Source organism: Epinephelus fuscoguttatus, linkage group LG8, assembly GCF_011397635.1.
Source record: "Epinephelus fuscoguttatus linkage group LG8, E.fuscoguttatus.final_Chr_v1".
NCBI lineage: Eukaryota > Metazoa > Chordata > Actinopteri > Perciformes > Serranidae > Epinephelus > Epinephelus fuscoguttatus.
This window is the reverse complement of record NC_064759.1, coordinates 9965869-9989014: the sequence shown is the minus strand read 5'-3', so window position 1 is coordinate 9989014 and position 23146 is coordinate 9965869. Positions and strand designations below refer to the sequence as shown.

Genomic DNA, 23146 nt, shown 5'->3' with positions numbered 1-23146 from the left:
ACTCAGCAGCAACAACAGGTTAAAAAGACAAAGATAGTTAGAAGCTAAAGCCGAACTATAGGCTACAGATCACAGTGTAAAAGTGAACCACCACATCACTGCTGATCGCCACACAAGACAATGAATATAAAGGGAGACTTTGCTGATATTGAACCAGCTGTGTGGCATCACAGTGTGTGCAGCACCTGGACCTCCAACCTTTACCAGATGTTTCTTTGGTCTTGCTCCCACTCCATTGGACGTTAGGATGTGCGTGTCTTTTGTACTGTTTTGGACTTTCAAAAGGAGTTGTATCAATCGCAGTAGCTGAGCTCATCATATCCTCATTTTCAGTTCCTAGTTTGGGTCAAGCTCTAAAAATGCTGAGTGTACAAGTTCCAAAGATGCAGCTTAATAGCATATTTCATAAGATCCTTCCTGTCTGGTAAATACCAGTGCTGTTTATTTCTCCAGTTTATAATGAGGGCTTTCTGTTAAAAACTTTAAATTCAAACATTTAAACATACAGCTGTTTCTACAGGATGCATAGTACTCCTCCTGCTGACTACACTGATCTTAATTTGTGGCATGCCACTTTAACTTTAATAACAAACAAACCTCTTCATATAAATCCGCAAAGCATGAAGTATGATGCTGTAAAAAATCCCACACATGCATTAAAGCAACACTACAGGAAGATGTGTCACACAGTTTTTCTTTTTTTTTTAAATATATGTCTTTAATAGCTCATTTATTATTCAATTTATTATTATTATTATTGTTCAAGATTTTACTACGGTGTTGTGGAAACTGTGCTGTACATGCCAAGTTTCGTAGCCCTAGGTGCAGGGCTTGTCAGTGAGCTTACCAGGAAACCACTCCCAGATTCACTACCAGAGCGGCCATTTCACACAGCCGTGGCAGAGGAGCAGAGAGTGGAGAAAGACGTTGCATGTGTGAAACAGTAGATCCTGGGGAATAGGAGACAAACCAGCACAAGTACTAGTGTGAAGTGTGAAGATTCAATAAGTACGTAAGGGTTAGGTTAAAGACTCAGCAACAGCACTCTAACCTGATTCAGCAAAGTTTCTGTACTGTCTTCTTTCTTTCAGTCCACAGGAGCAGGCAGGATGTCTATAACCATGGCGAAGGCTGATGGGGTCACTGTGTTCACTGTGACCTCGGACCCCCAGAGTGCCTGTCCTCCACTGTGCCAAATCATCAAAGGCCTCTGCTACAGCCCTGAGTGCTGCTCTGTGTCTCAGCACCTGAGGAAAGTTCAGAGATCTTCTCAGTCAGTACTTGGGGTGAGTTACAACCTTTTATATGTTTTATGACCCCATCAACTTCAGCTTTTTTATGCTACAGTGCATTTTTATGATGTATTTTTTCCTCCCCGACTTCATTCTGATTCAACTTTGAGTGAAAAAGTTTTTTTAGTGGAATATTTTAGCTTAAAACTAATTTTTGACGTCTGACAAAAGCTGCAAGTTATTGTTGTAATCACATTATCGTCACATTGTTGTAAGTAAATCTTTCCATTACACTGTCACCACTCTGTGCCTGCTCTGGCGACCTGTCCAGGTTGTACGCCACCCCTCGCTCAATGTCAGCCGGGATAGGCTCCAGCAGCCTGCGACCCCCAACAGGATAAGCGGTTACGGAAAATGAATGAATGACTGAATAACCTTAACAGTGTCATCTGGTAACTGTCGTTATACTGTACAGGTGTTTGTTGTTCATGCTGTGTTTCCTCCTCCACAGGCTCTGCACATCATGGTTGGGTTGTTCAACATCGGCCTTGGAGTGATCCTCTTTTGCAGCCTCGGTGGCGCCTCGTACCAAATGTTTTCAACTGGGTTTCCTTTTTGGATTGGAGCATTGGTAAGGAAGTTAATGCTGTCATTTTTCTTTTATGTCATAACCAAAGTCCAACAGAATTTCTTTATAAAAGTCTCTCCCAAAGTTACAGTAAAGAGAAATATAACTTTCAACAGATCCACCTCACGGCTCGGTCATACGGGACAGTCTGGATACACACTCTGAGCTCACTTTGAAATGTCAGATGACATGAGATTTCCAGAGCCAATCCCAAGGATCAGTATCCAAGATTATCAGCTAAAATAAAGCCAAACAACGTTGTACTGTAGCTACTGTGTTTTGCCTACCTCACAGAATTCCACCAAAACCTAACTGTTTTTTTTTTTGGTCAGTGGACGGCTTAATCTCCTAGATTGTGATCTCGCCTGATATCAGACGGCATCATCAATGTGTTACACTTTGTTTCCATCTTCAGTGTGCCATTGCCTCCTCTCTTACTGATTTCCATGGGGGAGGGGGGATTTGATTTCCAGACCAAACGTATCTGCTTAACTCAAAACACACATTAAACACACATTAAACACACATTAAACACAGCTTAATAGAGACAGTTTCAAACACAAGTACACAAGACAAACACTTGTCTTTATCTGGACACATTTTCCCCACAAATACAACATGCTAATGTTTTTAGCACATGCCTATGGCATGATACATTTTATAAATTAGCCTAACAGCTAGCGATCTTTTCCTCTTCTCATATGAAGCCAGGGACAACAGCAACATTTAACAAAGGTAACGATACATAATTCGGCTCAATTACAACTCATAAGGTTCACTGACAAAACAACTGTCTTATACTAAACACGTTTTCCAAATAAATATAACATGCTAACATTATTAGCACAAGCCTATGGCATTTTACATTGTATAAATTAGCCTAGCGACTAGTGGGGATTTCCTCTGCTCATATGAAGCCAGGATGAATCACACACAAGATTTAAAATGGTATTTTTGTGGAGGCTTTATTGTCTTCACAATTTATTGTTTCTTATCTGTGAAAGCAAAATAAATAAAAGCTTCGTTTCCACTGAGGGAAATGGTTTCAGCTGACAGAAACAAACAGGAAGTCTGCATCACCGTGACGTTGTTACAGGCTACAGTGTAGCTACGCTGTAGGCTCTACGTTGACATGGAGTCTATGGCGTTGATTCAATGGAGAAATATAAATTTCCTTTGATGTGCAGCCATGCCAATGTAGTACTGGTTCTCCAAGGGTTTTAAAGAGTGGAGCAGAGCAAAGTAAAACAAACTACAATGCCAGGCGATCATTAAAAGACTTGTCGATTAAATACAGTCGCCACTGTTGTTATTACTCCTTGGATTGATGGATGGTCAACAGAAAAAAATGCTGTTTCATCACGATGCTAGTAGAATCGACAACAGCTCAACTCAACTTTATTCATACAAACATGCAGCCCAAAGTGCTTGTCTAGTTTCCCTCTTGGTGCTCAAAATGCTGTTCACTCAGTCAAAGATACTAGAAATAACATGCATATGAATTTAAGTGTTTGTGTGGAGGAATGGAAGTTTAAAGATTCTGTTTTTTGTCTTTTCTCTAGTGTATGTTGTTTGGCATCATCGGCATTGTGTCTGAGAAGCGCCCCAGTCCATGTCTGGTGAGTAGTTCAGCTTTATTTTATTGTCATCTTACTGTTTTATTTCAAGACAAACAAAATGGAGGATATTTTTTTAATTGGTACATGTAAAGTCATGTATCGCTCAAGAATATTCACACCCACATCGTCTCACATGTTTACAGTTTGTGTTTTTTATTGGAGAGGGCAGAATATAGCTTCAGTGTCGTGCTCCAAGGCACTTTGGCAGAGTTGCAGGGAGTTCTTAGAATAAATACTCGCCATCCAGCTGTCCAGGGTGAGATAGTCAGTGGCTTAATAACCTACATTGTGTGTTTTTGTGTCTTGTGTTTTAGGTCATCTCCAATGTGATCCTGAATCTGACAGGAGTTTCTTTTGCCATTGCATCCATTGTACTCTACAGCAACAACATAACAAATATCACTATGTGGTGGTTGTGTGAAAACCGTGACTATAACTATTCACCTGATGCACAGACTACAGATCTTTCTCCTGTGGAAAGGCAGATGAGGGCGGACTGCTTGGACGGCAAAGAGTCGGCTCTGGTAAGTATGGAAAATATAATATCTCAGCAGTGAAAACACAAGTTGTGTCAGTGATGACAGGAAAATATGGTGCTTTAATTATTTTACAGATATTGTCATAAAAGGGCCGGCATGGTGATGCAGTGGTCAGCATTGGGGTTTGCACGTTCTCCATGTGTCACCGTGGGTTTTCTCCAGCTTCCTCCCACAGTCCAAAGACATGCAGGTTAATTGGTGACTCTAAATTGTCCGTAGGTGTGAATGTGAGTGTGAATGGTTGTCTGTCTCTATGTGTCAGCCCTGTGATAGTCTGGTGACCTGTCCAGGGTGTACCCTGCCTCTCGCCCAATGTCAGCTGGGATAGGCTCCATTTTTCTTCCTTTGGTGAGCTAGATGAGCTTAATTAGTGGCAGAGCGAAATAGATCTCAGTCAGAAATCTAAAAAAAGAGCCACATTTAGGAACAAATTTGGCCAATTTTATATATCTATATAAAACAAATAAATCTGTTTAAGGATTAGAAAGTTCACACTGTCCTTTGTGTCCCACCAGATGCTCATGAGAAGCATCAACGCTGTGCTGATCGTCCTGTCAGCCCTGGAGCTCTGCCTCGTCATCAGCTCTGCCGTCATGGGCATCAAGGCTCTGAGGAGCAGCGAGAAGGAAGAAGACGAGGTAGAGTTTTCTTTCATCATTTCCTGTTTAAAATTTTACGTGTGAACAGGGCTATTAGAGCTCACATTTCTAACTTTTAGGATGCAACCTTTCAAATTGTTAACGTAAAATCGTCTCCTTATTGCACATCAGTTAAAGGAATAGTTCAACATTATGGGACAGAGGCGCTGGTTGGTGGATTTGTTACCTTTTGGAGGGAGCCAGGTTCGCTGTTTCCCCCTGCTTCCAGTCTTTATGCTAAGCCAATCACCTGCTTGCTGGAGCTTCATATTTAGTGTACAGACATGAAAGTGGTTTTGATCTCATCATCGAATATAAAGTCCTGGACAGAAAACCAACCAACACCCAATAACATTTGACTTTTTTATTTAATGGGAAAGTTAACAATTGGCAGTCTCTCCTGGGACAAATGACTTTATTCGCTCCGGCTCTGATAGGCTCTGATCATCAGCAGTAATGGAAACATGATATCTGGGTGGATGCGCTAATGTCGGCCCGTTTTCCAGTGCGATGCATCGACACGCCACCACAGTATGGTATCCCATTTATGCTACTATAACTATTGCACATTCACATATAGGTAGGTTTTTGTCAAGCTGCGAGCATCATGTAAGTTTATATTACCAAACATTTATGACAAAATTACTTGACGACACGACTCTCGTAAGGGAGAGAGGCTGTGCTGCTGCCAGAGGAGCCGCTGACTGAGTTCCCTCTGAGCGGTAAGTCGCTAAAAGAGTCTGAGAAGTCCGGGGCTGTTCATACAACATTCAGGACGCCACAGTTTATTCCACACTACTGAAGCTGCTCCTCTTTTTGGAACCATCGCGGAGTCGCTAACGATTTCACTTTCAGCCATGCTTGTTGTTGCCATGGGTAACGGTATGACATCAATATGTCAACAAGTCGAAATATTGCGAGTATCACACACTAATTTTGTTGGAAAAAAAGGTTTGTCTCTTGGTTGAAAAAGTGAATACGCTTACTGAGTAAAATGTTGAACTGTTCCTTTAAGAATTTGTAGGTCAAGGAAACATATTTAATATACATATGTATAATTATTCACCTGTGTATCCCTGCAAGAAACAGCACTGCGGCACAGTTCTTGAGTGTACGTAATATACAGAGAGATATGTGCTATTTGAATATGTCTGCACCTTTTTTTTCTCAACTTTACTGATATTATCTTTCTCATTTCAGATGATCGCTGACCCAGAAAACTACAAACCACTGCTGGTTGAAGTCACCAGTACACCTGCAGCCTAAATAAACATCTCAGTTAGTAGGTACTATGATATATGTAATCTCAGTGATTTACACATATTCAGCTGGTACAGTCTCTGTCCAACTTTGGGGTCATTTTCTACAAGGGTTGCTAAAAATAATTGCACTTGTAGCCTATATTAGAATATTTTTATAATAATCTGCATTTGTTTATGCTGCTGTCAGTTTCACTCTGTTGATGTTTGTTTTCAACTGTTCCCATTGATTGTGATTTATTATCAAATATTATGCCTTAATGTCAGTATGTTTGTAGGTAAAAGGGAGGTTCATGCATGTGTGTGAGGACACACAATGATGGACTGATGGGGTTTTTGTTTACTCTCCTCCTGAGACCCCAGCTTGTGTTTGGTATGCACTTTAGATGTCTTTTGTAACTCTATGGATTAGGAGTCACTGTTCAAAACTGTTCATTTCAATACCTGAAGATGGCTGTGCAAACATTGCAAATAATGCAACATTTCTAAAAGGCTTGTGATTTGTTAATTTTGTAGCTCTGTTTGAATTTTCCTCGCCAAATGTGTTGGATAGGTACGGAAGCGTATTGTATTCACTTGTCAAATAAAGAAAAAAATCTGTTTTATTGAATAATTCTTTCTGTTTTTTGAAGTAATTTTTTTATTTTTCTGTTTTTCGTGGTAATTTTGTTTCTGTTTTTCATCTGAATTTTTTCTGTTTTACGTAGTAATTTTTTTCATGGTAATTTTTTGTGGTAATTTTTTTTCTGTTTTTCTAAGTATTTTTAGTTTAGAGTTTAGAGAGCAATAGAACAAACAGATGCTTTCATTCTTTTCTTGAGAGCTTGGTATAATGGAAACAAACATGACCCGCTTCTTTAGTTAAATCCAGTTTTACTTTGTTTTGGGTTTGAGACACTGGGAGATACTCTTGTCTTTAAGTCATATAGATGATGTTATCATTTGTCGACTTTACACAGACCCTCCAATATTAACATCATTTCACCCAGACCATGTAACTGTAAAATGTTAAAACTTTGCTTTTGACTTTGAAAAAATAATGTACCACTAAATCCATGATGGTATGTTTTAAATATATAATGCAGGAGTGTATTAGAACCAATAAAAACTATGAAACATCACGAATGCAATTTCTCTTAGGTTGGGCCCATTTTTGAGTTAGATTGACTGGACTAATATGAGTCTGGACAGACATGGATGTAAACTTTCTGCAACCTGACTCATTCGTGGAGTTAAACAACTTAACTATGAGGCGGTAACTCTCCTTTGAAATATAAAATAAAAATCAAAGACGTGTCTCTCAGGTAAGGGTTAAGCGTCTGCTTCAGGATGAGGGGGAGGTGCTGTGCTGCCAATCTTTCCTCCTCCTCTTCCAGATATTAGGAACTGTACAATAAATCCTCAGGCAAATGTAGGTTTAGGTGAAGCTCAACCTGTCGGCACTGTCAGAAACAGGTAAGACCATTAAAGACAGCATTCTAATATTAATATTACAAGTTATTTTATTGTATATATAAAGTTTCAAAATGTTTCAGATTGAGAAAAGCATCTCAAACAGGATTTTACAATACCAAAACTGGATGTTGATCATTCACAAAATGTGTAATTCTAGAGAAGTGGTAGACTTGATTTATTTTCTTTTATTTATTACAGCATTAATTATATCAAACTATATTCTCAGTGAGATAAGTAGTGTTTGTAAAGCTCTCCTTGAGTCTTGAGAAAGGACCCAGACTTCAGTTTGTTGACAATATGTCATGCGTCATAACATTATCTTTCAGCCAGAGGAGTGATGGAGTGGGAAATGTTTTCCTGGCCTCGATTTACACTGTTGCCTTAAAGAGCCAAATACGTTATTGATAACAGTTTATTACGGAAGTGCTGAATTCTAGAGAGATTGGTTTACATATTAAGACTTTGCTTGAGAAACATAGGAAGAGGGTGATGAGCAATGAAAGACGAAATGACCCAAAAAGTGAGCAAGAAATTGGTAAAAAGAGAAAATTAAAAACAAGAAAATTAGTAAAAACAAACAAGGAAATTACCTGTGGAAAAGAGCTTGAAAATTATAATAATTCTGTAACATAACTTTAAATATATAATAATGATAAATAGTTTTTCCTTTTTTTAAAAAAAAATCCAAATCTATTCTGTTTTTTTTTTTTTGCAATTTGTGGAACATTTATTACCAAGTTGCTCAATGCCTTTTTCCCCCAATGTTTTCGAAAGAAACTGCATCAATTTTCTCAGGGTTCAAAGGTTTGAATACTTGCAAAAACACACCTCAGCCCATCTCAATGGGGCTGTCACAGTTAACAACACAGCAAATTCAAAAGGTTGCATTTAAACAGATAATCTTAAATATTTAAAACACTTCCAGAATTCAGTTGGTTCCAAAAATGAAGGGAGGATGCAAATATAATCTTCAGCGGTCATGTGCTGTTGTCTCAGCCCAGCTCAAGGGAAGGACAAGGATGGAGAATACACAATAGGAGGTGGAGGTTAAACATGAAACAAATGACTAAATAATGTTATTTTACAGAACAAATGAATGAGATATGAACAATCAGTAACATCAGCGGTGTGTGCGAGTGTCAGGGTGAGAGGAAAATGCTGCACACTGACAGGAAAGACAAAACAAATCAATCAAACCAAAGGACGAGACTGAGGCAAACTGAACTGCCCAGCTTCGTAGGCTTGCAAGCTCATCAGCCAGGACCAGGTGAGCCAGCTTCCTACTGATCTGCACTGCCAGCTCCCTACCTGCACGGGGAGGAGAAGGCACAAGCAGGCCAGGAAGAGTGGAGACACAGGAGGGGTTACCATACTCTATAATCACAACAGAACCAAGGCATTTCGAAACATGTATAACTTGATATTTTGCCAGCAGGCGGAAAAGAAAAGAAGAATAAGCTCTTACTGAAAGTTTTATCAGTTTACCGAAAGTTTCAGCTAAGATAAGATAGGATTATCTGGGTGGGAGCCATTTGTTAAGATTTGTGGTTTACCCTAATTTACTTATCAGATAAAAATCTGCTATGCAAGAGAGCATAAGTCTGTAGTGCAGTATGGAATGATCAGGAAAAGTACACTGATCTGTGCTCTTATTTCAATCAGCAGAGACAGAAGGATGACGTACAAATATTATTTAATACAGAATATAAGTGTACAGATGAACAGATGATTTGTGTTGATTAAGATTTATCAGAAGTCTTTAGCGCTTGGACACCAGAGGGAGATATTTTGTGATCGAGGGACATCTGAGCAGCAGCACGATGAATCCCCCCCATGGAGTCCAGACACTGGTGGTGCTGGTGGCTGATGACTCTGAGGCTGCTGAGGCAGATGAGGCTAATGAATCCTTAAAGACTGGGTGGTGATGGGGAGGTGGAGGGTGTGCACGACTGCAACAAGACAGAACTACGGCAGAGAAAGAACCGTATTTAAAATGAGGAGCAGTAACGTGATAGGCAGACAGAGATGGTGTGTCGCTCTCGCTGATACCTGGACATAGTGAATGTGAAAGAAACTTAGAGCCTGAGCATGAAAAGTATCATCTTCCTGACTGAACTTTCGCTAGAGCTTCATATGTTGGATGCTTTTATTTCTGATGAGTAATTATTTTTAAATGTATCCTACTGAGATGCTTCAACAGCTGTAGAAATCTAATCTTAATCTGTTTCCAGCCTCCAGAAGTGGGCAGGATGTCAGTGACCTTGAACAAGGCTGATGGACGCACTGTCATCATTGTGACCTCTGACCCCAAATGTGCTTGGCCTCCTCTGTGTCAAATCCTCAAGGCCCATTACCACAACCCACTGTGCTGCTCTGTGTCCCAGCACCTGAGGAGGGTCCAGGGTACCTCTCAGTCAGCTCTGGGGGTCAGTGCTCGTCTTTCTGTTCCTAAAGATGTTTGGTAAAATTCAACTTTTGTTATTCCCTCTTAATCTAACTAAATCTGTAAATTATGTTTTTGGATTCACAGGCTACGCAGATTATGGTTGCAGTTATCAACATCTACCTTGGGACCATCCTCATTAATAATGGTGCCAGCTCCTGGCAGTTATTGGAGTACTGGTATCCCATTTGGTTTGGATTCTTGGTAATCATGCTTTTATTAGTTATTTTATTAGTTATTTTCATAAATCGGAGACATGAGTACATTTCCTGGTTCTGAGCTGTCTGCACAGAGGATCTGATATTAACAAGTTCCCGTGAAGTTTGGCAGATATACCAGCAGGGGTCGTCCCTTCACAAGCAGTTAGGTGTTTCAGAGGGTTTGAATCCTTGGTCACACACACAATCCTTGGTCCTTGCTCACTTCTGAAATACTCCCAACTTGATTTATTCAGAGTTCCCATGGTCACGGAAAACCTTGAAAAGTCATGGAATTTTGTTGTGTGTGAAACTGTTGCTGTAATCTTTTGTGGGTAATTGTCCATGTAGTGTAACATAACAGAAACTTGTTTTTTGATGTTACATTGCTCAATGTGTGGCAGTGTTTTGTTTACCATTCATTATGTTTCTTCATTTTTTCACATAGAATAGAGTTGAGGAGAGGCATCTCTGTGCAAAGTTTCATGTCTCTACGACATACGGGGCATGAGATATGCCCATTCAAAGTTTGCCAATTCAATCGGTTGCTATAGCGCCCCCCTTTGGCCAATTGATGTAATATTGCTTCATTCGCATCCTCCCATGACCCTCTACCGCTGTGCCAAATTTCACATGGATTGACCAAGTCAGTGAGGAGAAAAACGTGGAACACACACACACACACACACACACACACACACACACACACACACACACACACACACACACACAGAGTTTTCGTAATTATATAGGAAGATATTTAATGGCTGATTAGCAGAAATGTAAACCAGAGTCATATGACCTGTACTCGAGTCAGACTGAAGTCACAGATTTAGACTTGACTTGACACACACACACAAAAAACCTTGCAACTCAACTTGAACTTTAACAGACTCGTCACTTCACTTAACTTGAGTCCTTTGACTTGAAAATACTTGATACCTTCCCCCAAAACCTAAAGATTAAAAAGTGTGATACTTAAAAAGTATGCCACAAATCAATTTATTTCACTTCATGTTCCTTTTTAATTTATTGTATTTTCTTTTCTTTTATTGAACAGTAGAAGAACATACAAAAGTATAAATGTACAACATCTCATAGAGGATGTGAGGAGTAGAATTTAAATAACCAACACTCTTTGTCTTTTCTCTAGTTTGCTGGCTTCGGGGTCATGAGCATTTTGTCTGAGAGGTACCCCAGTACATGTCTGGTGAGATGTTTCTCTGTATACTACAGTAAAGGCCTCAGTATGTTTCACAATGTCTTGTTCAGAATACACACACTCAGAGGTCAACACATTCTCTCTCCCATCCTGTTACATGTCTTCACTTTCAAATTTGCCGTGCCAGCTTATGCTTGTTACATGCACTGTGTTTCTTCAAATACACTTCTGTTTACAGAGGAAATGTACAGTTTCCATTTGTTAGATGCACACAGTCATTCAGAAAAAAACACCATGGTTCGGCTCCACATTCATACAGGAAGTGAACACAGGCCTCCTGGGTTAAAGTCTGGTGTTGTTTACCCATCCACCCCTCCCACTCACCCTTTAGGGACTTTCCAGAAGCCTACAAAGCCAGTTCATCTTTCCCAGGATATCTTCTCGTTGTCTGGCTTGACTAACCCGTCACACTGGCCGTCTGGATAACCGGTACTATAAAGCTGCTTATCAAGCAGTCCAGTTAACTGTGGGGTTTCCTACCCAGCTACGAGCGCGTGCTCGGTGTCTCTAACTGAAGCGGTGCAGCGGCGTATCATGCTGCAAAAGGATGTCTGTTTTTCATCAGTGTCTGACGCAGAAATCAACGAGTTAGCAGCGGTGTTTAACGACTTCAGAATGAGAACGGGTTGTAAAGTTGGGCAAAAATAAATTCACACCCTGCTTACTTGTGTACATCTTTACATTTGATTACACTGACATCATAAAGTTCTGATACCATCTCACAGGATTTAATTTAAGAGAAAGCTGTAAATAACTTTGCTTTGTATGGCATGTATCTCAAGTTTTTGATTAGTCGATTGACTGAAAATGAATCGGCAACCACGGTATTTTGATAATCAGTTAATCGTTTAGGTCCTTTTTCATGCAAAACATCCAAATATTTTATGTTTTCAGCATCTTAAATGTGAAGATTTGTTGTTTTCCTTGTCTTGACATTGTTGTCACCTGAATATCTTTGACTTTTAGACTGTTGGTTGGACAAAACGAGACATTTTATGGCTCTAAAAAACTGTAATGGGCATTTTTCGGACCAAGCAATCAATTAATCAAAAAAATTATTGGCAGACTGATCAGTTGCAACCCTAGAACCAAATGTAATTACTATAGAGATACTGTAATGTTATTTTGTGCACTATCATACCTGTTTTTTGATCTGTGGGCCAAATTGCAGCTTCTATAAAACACCTGGACCACACTGTAAAGCTGTGGCTGTGCTGTGTATGTTCGATTACAGATGTGGTATTAACTGACATCTTTTCTACTTCAGGTCACTGCTAGTGTGATTGCAAATCTGGCAGGAGTTGCTTTTGCCATTGCAGCCATCGTACTCTACGGTTTTAACCGCATACGCATTGAACTGTCATGGTTGTGCCGGCGTGATGAGTGGGACTGGCGTGGCCTAAGTATGACAATGCCTCCAACTCCATCTGTTGAGGAGATGATCATGATGGACAAATGCATGGACGCAAAAGAAAAAGTCAGGGTGAGGAGACATGCTGTTGGTGCATTGCTGCATATCTTGGTCCACTGGCCAACTGTAGGTCAGTGGATTGGTGTGAAGCCATCACCTGTGTGCGCATGTGTGTCCCATCACATGTAAATGGACTGCACTTGTGTTTTTTACACTACAAGTCACATTCACTCACACACACATTCACACATTGGTGGCCGAGGCTGCCATACAAGGAGCCACCTGCTGCTCCAGTAACCATTTACACCAATGGAACAGCCATCAGGAGCTTTGGGGTTCAGTATCTTGCACAAGGATACTTCAACGTGTGGACTGGAAGAGCTGGCGACTGAACCACTTATCTTCCAATTAGTGGACGACCTGTTCTACCTCTTGGGCTACAGTCACCTACATGTGCACTACACAAACAAACGGGGAGCCACTTACAGAAAAACAGCCCCATAGTGTTACCAGAGATCAAAAACTTGACTTAAATATGAAGCTAAAGCCAGCAGATGAGTAGCTTAGCATAAAGACTGTAAACAGGAGGAAACAGCTAGCCTGGATTTTTCTTAAATTAAAAAACTCTGCTACCAGCGTCTCTGAATTTGACTAATAAACATAAGGTCTAAAGGGATGTTATTTGCTGGACTTACAACAAATAGTCTCAGCACGTTACTCACTGTAAATGTTTTTACGACTAAGCTAATAAATAAATAAAGCATGCAAACATCTAACAGGATGCTGATTCTTTTTACAGGCACAAACAGTGTACCTGACTGGTAGAGATTTTAAAGCTGTCACTGGCTCTTCTTGTGTCCCATCAGGTCATTGTGCAGAGCATCAGTACTGTGCTGGTCATCATGTCGATCCTCGAGCTTTGCCTTGTCACGAGCTCTGCTGTTTTGGGCATCAAGGCTCTGGTGAGGGGTCAGAAGGAAGCAAACAAGGTACACGATGTATGTTTTGTTTTTTTTAACATTATTTATCCTGGAGGGCTGACAGAGTGGACACAACATGCTGCTTCAGTTGTTTAACTCGATACATTCAACTGCTTGGTGCTTTCCTTGACAGTTGGTGCTCCAGCAGTATAAGTAGTCACTCACCTGGCTCCAGCTGCATTTAGAGACGAATCCTATTAAACCATTTTGCGCCTTTTAAGGCCAAATCACACCGGCAGCAAACCCTGCGCGTCAAAAAATATGGCCCTATTATTTTCACTGTACAACCCCACACCTGCGGTGGCTAGACGCATGACGTCACTGTCCTATTTCCAGCCTCGCTACCCCTGGAATTAAATGCATTTTTCCCCCCTTTCACTCTGCTTGAACATAACAGCTCCCGTAGCAGCTCTTCTTCTCTGCTCCTGTGGCAGCTTGACTCCTCTCCTCACCACAGATGCAAAAAGAGACTCTGTGTTGAGGTCAAGAAATACCACACGCTAAATAACCCACAATTCTGTCGTTATAAAGACAATGACAAAAAAGATATTACCTGGCGAGTCATAGCTGTGGAGGTCGGCTCCTCAGGTGTGAAATTGAGTTGAATTAGGGGCTGTCCACACATGATGAGGTGAGAGAGGTAAAGATCTTTCAGTAAAAGTAGTAAATTTGTGTGGTTGTCTGTTAATGAGCTGCAGTGCGACACGCCCGGTGTGTGCTACGGGTGGCATTTGACGCACGACATATAATGTACCTCACTGTAAAGTGGCGTCAGAGAGCCACCGTTATTATTTATTTTTTTTTAAATCAAAAGCTCAGTCTTTATATGAATTTAGTCAGCCAATTTTATTTTAGTTGTGGCAGTAATTACTTATACATAAAAAAAACTGCAAATGAAACCAAACTTTCCATCACAAGAGTATTGAGGACCCCCCTCCTGTTGGGGCCCTGGTTAATCAGCCCCACATTTCCCCCCATTACGAAGCCCCTGTGCTTCTTTGGAGAACATGTCACAGCTCTCCAGACATCACAGATGGATGGATGAAGGCACAACAGCACCATAAACTACTGAATGAAACGTAACCATGGATTTCAATCAACTCCTGTCCGACCCTGTCAAACACAGCCTCACAGCAGTAACATTTATTTTAGGGCTTTACACCAGAGTGTCAGTTTTTCCTGATAATATGTGTAAACTATTGCACAGTGACAAAACGAACACATGTGCAGCGATTGAGATTTGTGATTGTTTGACATATTTGACAAATATTATGTTTATTATTACACAAGATATATTTTACACATATTAACGATGTGGGATAATCCTGTTTTGTGTGATGGAACGTTTCCCAAATATGAACAGCCGCACCTTTGCCTTGAAGCGCTCTTCCCATGAAACCTGAGTGTACACATTTTTGTGAAGGCTTTATTGTGCATGACTATTTGTGTGTTTCTCTTTTCAGAGCAGTGATGACCCAAATCTCCACAAATTTCCCCTGCTGAAGGAGGTCACCACTATCACAGCTTAACAGCAGTACTCTACTCACCACTATCATGAGCTGAAGTCCTGTAAAAGTCTAATAAACATGATATAAAAGTTTGTGTTGGGGCTTCTTCAGTCATTGAGACATCTTTTGTTTGTCATGATGCTGCCCTCAAGAGGTATTCGTATCCACAAGCTGTAGTGTTGTCACTGTAAACTGCTGTAAGTGCTTATCATGATCACAGTCTTTGAAAAACAAACTTAGAAAAATGTGCATGTTATTTAATATACAAAAACTAGTGTCGCTGATGTATCTTTAAAAGATTGTCATAATTCTAGACAACCTTGAACTGAATAAACTGCAGTCTAGCATTAGTTGAGCTTAGATGGATCCTTCTGATCCCCTCATTCTGCACGTAGTCAGTCAACTCTACACCAAGATCTGCCTCCTGTGCAAATTTGATGAAACAACAATCATATTAGAAAACAAGATGTTTGCTGTTTTCTGTGGAGGCATGCAGGAAAAACATCCACTAACCCACTGGTTCCCAACATGGGGTCACCAAAGCTTCACAGGGAGTTGTGAGGCCTTCTTGATTTTGAGGGATGTAAGAAGACTTTTTAAAAAACACACAGTTGGCCTATATCTCATCATTTCATTCCTCCCTGTGAAGAAAACTAAATAAAATTGTTTTTTGTTTAGATTATTATCTAAGATATAAGCTTTAAAAAAAATCTTACATGCCACGGTTGCAGACACACCAAACCAACATCAAAGAACTAGCGGTGACGAAAGTCAACTGTTGTGTCGTCTACGTCGCCTCACATCGCCTCACGTCGCCTCACGTCGCCCTGTGTCAGTTGCATTTGAACACACTACATGGACTACATCCAACGGCCAGGTAGCACGTACGTTCTGCGCCTTGTAACAGTCGAATATATGAAATGTGCCTTTAACATGGTGTATACTGTGTTGCTTAACAGCAACGTCATCAAGCAGCGCTTGTTAAGATTTCTGTCTGTTGAGAGCGCACCCAAACGCTGGTCGGACTACACCTATGTGCTCCCGCTTTCCTTTATGTCTCTCAACACAACAGTAATGGTTGTAAGTACGTGTGGCAACTATTGTGTTCATGTGTGGAATTGTAGTAGCCGTACAACCAGGCTTGGTAAGGTTGGAGTGTTTTAAATGGACGTAAAAATAAACGACGAGCATTTGTGAAATCCCACACGTGTGTGAAAGTGAGTTTCTGCCTGTCCTCTAACTCCAAAGAGCTACACGGACCCAAAACCATTACAACCTGCGTGAGAGGAAATAATGCAAAAAGGGAAACCGGAAGTCCGAGGAATGCATGAGATAACGCTCCACTAGCCTTTTACTACAGGCAGATTCACTCGCTACAGGGGCGAGGAAATAAAACCTGAACAGCCAATCAGAGTGATCTCTCTCACCGACAAGCTCTGCTGCTGATTCAACATGCTCAATTAGCCGAAAAGCCACCGACGCAGAAATGCCGACGGTGCGGGACACACCGCAAATACTGGAGCGACAGACGCTCACCGACGGCCCGACTTTGGCCGACGGCCAACTGTTGGCTTGGTGTGTCAGGGCCTTGAAGTGCTGGCTTAACGTCCTGTAACAGAAAAGCACACACTTAATTCATATAAAGTTCAGTTAAATTCATCCATATCATTCGCTTCACACAAACTTTCTGCAGTTATTGTGTTCACTAGTCGGTTACTTAATTGTACAGTTTATCAGTTCTTCTGTGCTGTTATTGTTATGCATTTAACATAATAGGAAATATCCATAAAATATGTCACTTAGTCAGGGGTCGTCTGTTTACTCAATGGTAGAAAAGGGGAAGGCTGGAAACCACTGCACTAACCTACTGTTATGTGAATATCAGGAAGTGATTCATCAAGGCAGGCAGGAGGTCACGCTAATTCTCCCCGTCAGGAGCCGCTTTCTACAGAAGAGAAAGCGCAACGAGTTGATGATGTAAAAAGAGCACTGGTCAAACTTCAAACAAAGGAAAAAAATGAATGAATTAACGGAGAGCACACTGGATAGTACAACTAATATTACAGCTATGTGCACCTGGGAGACTTCTGGTAACAGCTCTGTGTGCAAACATTGCCGTGTTTAAAACATCCAGAGACGATGAAGTTATCGATACACCAACTTTTCCAACTCCCCCAAGCGTAAAACCTTTTTTGTAATATTTAGAAATTGTTTGTGCTTCCCCCAGGTTTTAATGTGCAAATAGAAATGCACATGCACTTATGTATAGCCTACTTGGTTTCTTTCCAACACTGGTGCTGGGGGAAGTTTAACTTTTGACCTCTAACCTTCTTGCTACAACCCTGCGTCATGTCACTGACTCCTTCTCTCTGTTTAATGTAGTAAAAATAGCATTTAGGCCAAAAACAACAACATTAACATTTTCCTTTGTGTTTGGCTGATTGTGAAGCAAAGGGTTAAGTCTCTTTGTTGATCCCAGATGAGGGGAGGTACTTCTGGTAACAGGGTGACACACTGTTGGCACTGGTCCATCTCCGTCCCTCCTTATCCAAACAATAACTGCGCAGCACAGCTGTAGGCTACAAACCACATTTGGAGTTTTTCCTCTACTCTCATAGATACAGTCAGGTAAGTCATTTTGTTATGTTTGAGCCAGACTATAAAGGACTAACTCAATTTTAGCCTATCCTTATCATGTAGTTGTATGGTCCTGTACTGCTGTTGAAGTAAACACATCCTTTCAAGCTAATAACTGGTAATCAAGTGTGTTAATGGGTGAATGTTTCGAGTTAAATCTCACTGTGGAATAGGTGAACGTCTTAGGAACCTATCAGGAGAGAAAACATGTATGTCAGGCGCGTATTAAATAATATAAACCCGACTTAATCGGATGGAGTGCGGAAGATTTGTAATAAGACCAACACAACCCACGTAAAATCCAAGATGGCGCCCAATTTATTCTTTGCTCCAACGGCAGGGCTCCTCTGTGCCGCCAATGGTGCAATGGTGACTGGAAACGATATAATACACTTTTAATGTTTGACAAAAACATACTAGCTACTTTCGGATTTAATATTTTGTTTCTGTCAAACGTTTTAAAAGGTAAAAAATGAACGTCGACGCTCAGCTAATGCAATATAGCCTCCGACCACTGGCGGCAGCACTGAGCAGAATGCTGCTGAGCGAGCACTGCAGGCAATGAGGGAGGAAGACGACGGCGTTATGTTGTTGTATTTACTGTAAAAATGTGCTTCAGTATGTCGGAATAAATCACTTTCTGCTGCGTCGCACATCGTCTGACATCGTTTGTTTTCCGCCTGGTAAGTTAGTGAGAAATTCACTCTTCGGTATGAGTCTCAAACAGTTGCTGTTTCTCGTTTTACGGGACCGTAATACACCAAACCACGGCTAACGTTAACTTCACGAATGTTGCAATGACAGTTCATTTAAGGTCGTGCTACACTGTGGTTAGCTAAGTTAATACCACGAGAGCGGTCTTGTTTAGCAAAAAAGTGGCGTGAACCATATTTTCACAGTTTAAAAACGTCTCAACCAAACAATAAGTGACTTTAATGTATCAGTGTTTTAGACAGGTGTTTCTGCTACTTATTTTTTATTTAGCTTAATAGGAACACCTGTATTTACCAAACAAATGGAGAAAAAAACACCACCTAGCCTGCCACTGTCTGGTGTATGATCATTTAGGACTGTGTTTCATGAAGTTGGGGGACACTCAACAGACATATTTTAAAAAGAGTAGTGAGAATCACAGCAGCAGAGCTCAGTGATATCCTGATTTTTAGTTCCTAGTTTGGGTCAAGTTCTAAAATGCTGACTCGTACAATTCCTGAAAGGCAAATAAAACATATACGGCCATGAAACTTGAAATGTTTAGCCCGATCTAGGGTAACCCTGAGATTCCTCCAGAGCCAGTAGGGTTGAAGAGCCTTTAAGGTTTAAGACTCAGCAACAGCAACCTTAACCTGATTGAGGAGATTTTAAGTTTCCTGTACCCTCTCGTCTCCTTCAGTCCACAAGAGCAGGCACGATGTCTATAACCATGGCGAAGGCTGATGGGGTCACTGTGTTCACTGTGACCTCTGACACCCAAAGTGTTTGTCCTCCGCTGTGCCAAATCATCAAAGGCCTTTGCTACAGCCCTGTGTGCTGCTCTGTGTCTCAGCGCCTGAGGACGTTTCAGAGATCCTCTCAGTCAATACTCGGGGTGAGTAACGACCTTGGTTTTAAGTTGTCTTATGAACTTCAGCTTTAAAGTTTTTTTATACTACATTGCAGTATGTTTTCTTTTCCTGCTCAATTCTGATTTTAACTGTGAGTTGTTTTGGTGTAATTCAATGAAATACAAATTCTTGATGCCAGAAGCTGCATGTTATTGTTGTAATCACATTGCAGTCAGCGTTTTTCCATTATACTCTCACCACTCTGTACCTGCCTTAAAGCTTCAGGTACTCTTCTGTTTATATAGAAAATTCCATTTAGAAAACACCATGAAACTGTGAGAGAAAGTGTCCGATGTAACAGTATGCTCTGCCGCCCAGCTAACTCTAACAGTGTCATGTGGTGACTTCAGGTCGACTGTACAGGTGCTTGTTGTTCATGCTGTGTTTCCTCCTCCACAGGCTCTGCACATCATGGTTGGATTGCTCAACATCGGCTTCGGAGTGATCCTCATGTGCAGTCGCGGTGGCTCTTGGTGGCAAATGGATGAAACTGGGTTTCCTTTTTGGCTCGGAGGAGTGGTAAGCAAGCTGATGCTGTGTTTGTCCCTTTATGTCTTAAGTCCAACACAGTTTTTCTTTCATAATTTACATCTGTGCACTCTTGAAGTTACAGTTAAGGGAAATCCAACTTTTTACGTCAAGGTTGCGTATTTCATTCTAAGGAGATCCACCTAACAGTCTGGATACACACACCAAGCTCACTTTTAAATGTCAAATGACATGAAATCAATAAAAACCTGTGTGTGTTTTGTTATTGGACGTCTTAATTGCTTCCTTCTCAGATCACATTGATCAGCACTGGTGGCTTGTCTCTTGTCTGCCAGTATGAGCGCATTATGAGTGTTGCCTAGTTTCCCTTGGTGCTCAAAATGCTGTTCACCCAGTTAAAGATAACAATTACACAAATGAATTTCAGTGTTTGTGTGGAGAAATGGAAGTTTAAAGATTCTGTTGTTTGTCTTTTCTCTAGTTCATGTTGTTTGGCATCATTGGCATTGTGTCTGAGAAGTGCCCCAGTCCATGTCTGGTGAGTAGTTCAGCTTGATAACATCCTCATGTTATCTTTTATTGTCATCTTCTTCTTCTTCTTCTTTTGAAATTAATTCTAAGAAAAACAACAACAACAACAACAGCTCCAGTACCATACGCAGAGTAATTTTCAGGATTTGTCTCCAGAGTAGAGCTTAGATCGGGCCCAAAAAATCCAGCTCGACCCCACCTGAGCCCGTGCATGTTCTGTCCGAGCCTGGCCCGTCCCTTTAATTGTAATTATGAGCCAGAGCCCAGTTTAAACCCGACATTTTTTTTTAAGGATACGAACGCGTGCCGTCAAGGTATAAGTATTTAGTTGCTTTTTTTAAGGAAGTGCTTTAGGGGCCTTTTGCAAGTTATTTCCATATTGAAACATCATAGCAGATCTATAATTATTTAGGCCCTTTTCATTGGGGGCCTAACCGTAACGTCCACCTCCCACCTTGTTGTTTTATGAGTTTAAAAGTCTCCAATTGAATTCGGAAAATTCCTCCATCTCATATTTTCTTTAAGATGTTCTATCAAAGGTTAATATTTGAGATTTGCAAGGAGTTCTTAAAAAGCGTACGAGACACTCAGCTGTAGAGAGGTAGGACAGTCGGTGGCTTTTTAAATTCCATGAATATCTAATACATGGTGTGTTTTTGTGTCTTGTGTTTTAGGTCATCATCAATGTGATCCTGAATCTAGCAGGAGTTGGTTTTGCCATTGCATCCATCGTACTCTACAGCATCAATATGACAAACATATGGCTGTGGTCTATGTGTGACAACGATTATAATTATGACTACTATTCACGCCACCGACCCACTGCAACTCCATCTCCCGGGGAGGAGATCATGAAGGAGAAATGCTTGGAGGGCAAAGAGTTGGCTCTGGTAGGTGTGGAAAATGTGATCTCAGCAGTCAGAATACAAGTAGTATAACTGATGATGGTCATTTTGACACACTGCGAGCATCAAAGCTTGCTTGTAGCATTTTACAAGTTTTTTTTTTTTCATCTACACTTATTCTCATGTCACAATGGAGTGATCAGATTGTGTAGCATTAAGAAATCTGCACTTTTGCACTTTAAATGTTGTGTTCTACTACATTGTGGTAACAATTTGAAGTAGATTAATAGTTCAGCTCTCAAAACAGTTGTGTTTCAAAATGTTAAAGTTCACACTGTCCTTTGTGTCCCACCAGATGCTCCTGAGAAGCATCAACGCTGTGCTGATCGTCCTGTCAGCCCTGGAGCTCTGCCTCGTCATCAGCTCTGCCGCCATGGGCATCAAGGTTCTGAGGAGCAGCGAGAAGGAAAAAGACAAGGTAGAGTTTTCTACAATCACATCTAAACCTGTTCTGAATTCACAGTTCCACCTTTTAGTACAAGATCTGTGTGCTAGGTATACCAACAGAGGGGGGACCAAAAATGGGGACGGTACAGAATGGTGTTATTGGTACCATCCACAACTTCTCATAGTGGAAACAGAAAAAAAAACCCACACAGATTGGTGAAAACCTGGGCTTTAGTGTGTATCAGTTAATAACACTTTGACATTTTGATAAAGAATCGCTGGTTGGTGAATTTTGTTTCTTTGTTTCCTCGCCATGCTCGCTGTTTCCCCCTATGTCTAGTCTTTATGCTAAGCTAATCGCCCACTGCCCGTAGCTTCATATTGAGCGTGCAGACATGAGAGTGGTTTTGAACATTGTAAAATGTTGAACTATCCGTGAAAGAGTTTGTGGGTCAGGAAAATAATCTTCAACTCTAACATATCAATAAGTCATTTTTACAAAATATATATTTTATGTAGCTTGCTTCTAAGTTCTGTTTTTTGTTTTTTTTTAGCACATCCTAAATTGCCCGTGTATCCCTGCAGGAAACAGAACAGCAACACAGTTCTTGAGTGTATATATAATGTGTGAATATGTGCTAAAGATTTGAGTATGTCCGCACCTTTTTTATCGGCTCTACTGATATTATTTTTCTCTTTTCAGAAGATCGGTGACCCGGAAAGCTACAAACCACTGCTGGAGGAAGTCACCAGTAACCCTGTAGCCTAAATAAAAATCTCTGCTTTGTGCTATCAGTTAGCAGGAACTATAATCCTGTGCATTTATACCATAGAGTCTGTGTACTGTAACATGAATGATTCATGCATATTCAGCTGGTACAATCTCTGTCTGGCTCCTGGGTCCTTTTTTGCAAGGGTTGCTTAAAGATATTTGCACTTATATTTTAGTGAATCTTTGATAATAATCTGTACATAACTGCATATGCTGCTGTCAGTTTCACTCTGTTGATGTTTTTTTAAACTGTTCTCATTGATTATGATTTTCTATTAAATCTTGTGCCTTATGGTCAGGATGTTTGTAGGTAAAATTGAGGTTTGTGCATGTGTGTGTGATGGACACACACTGATGGAGTGATTTGTGTTTGTTATTTTACAACATTAAGTCATGTTAAATGTGTTTTGGTGTTTGTATTTCTGCTCTGTACTTAATGTTAGATCTCAAAGTGTAAGTGAGAAATTGAGTGAGTTCAATAAAACAATTATGACGTCTAAACTTTTTGCTCCGGCCCTGCATGTCACTGACTCCTTTTCTTTGTTTTATGCTGTAAAAATAGCATTAAGGTATATCTAAATAAAAAGTATTAAAGGGTTCCTTTGTGTTTGGCTGAAAGGGTTAAGATTCTTTATAGATCCCAGATGAAGGGAGGTTCCTCTGGTATCTGGATGATGTGCTTGGCACTGA

At 40.6% G+C, this 23146-nt stretch overlaps 2 protein-coding genes across 9 annotated transcripts; both read left to right on the top strand.

Annotated features, from left to right (window-relative positions):
- The first annotated feature begins 878 nt into the window (after nt 1-878).
- On the top strand, nt 879-22957 carry LOC125892701 (membrane-spanning 4-domains subfamily A member 15-like). Of its 4 annotated transcripts, none has more exons than XM_049582854.1 (7): nt 879-1008; nt 1092-1286; nt 1744-1863; nt 3423-3479; nt 21067-21282; nt 21593-21715; nt 22388-22957. In XM_049582854.1, exons 2-7 carry the CDS (start codon nt 1110-1112, stop codon nt 22451-22453), a joined length of 759 nt encoding a protein of 252 aa, XP_049438811.1. In that variant the 5' UTR covers nt 879-1008; nt 1092-1109; the 3' UTR covers nt 22454-22957. The 4 variants fall into 4 exon arrangements, with proteins under 4 accessions (XP_049438811.1, XP_049438813.1, XP_049438812.1 ...); XM_049582856.1 differs by lacking the exons at nt 21067-21282; nt 21593-21715; nt 22388-22957 and adding exons at nt 3794-4003; nt 4534-4656; nt 5857-7027; XM_049582855.1 differs by lacking the exons at nt 879-1008; nt 1092-1286; nt 1744-1863; nt 3423-3479 and adding exons at nt 17617-17759; nt 19162-19356; nt 19772-19891; nt 20343-20399 and having other exon boundaries at nt 22391-22957.
- Nucleotides 7294-15215, top strand: LOC125892704 (B-lymphocyte antigen CD20-like). 5 transcript variants are annotated; one of them, XM_049582859.1, is made up of 8 exons: nt 7296-7370; nt 8458-8766; nt 9602-9796; nt 9901-10017; nt 11164-11220; nt 12500-12715; nt 13510-13632; nt 15087-15215. In XM_049582859.1, exons 3-8 carry the CDS (start codon nt 9620-9622, stop codon nt 15150-15152), a joined length of 756 nt encoding a protein of 251 aa, XP_049438816.1. In that variant the 5' UTR covers nt 7296-7370; nt 8458-8766; nt 9602-9619; the 3' UTR covers nt 15153-15215. The 5 variants fall into 5 exon arrangements, with proteins under 5 accessions (XP_049438818.1, XP_049438816.1, XP_049438819.1 ...); XM_049582862.1 differs by having other exon boundaries at nt 7331-7370; nt 8603-8766; XM_049582861.1 differs by lacking the exon at nt 8458-8766 and having other exon boundaries at nt 7294-7370.
- Nucleotides 22958-23146: the final 189 nt, after the last annotated feature.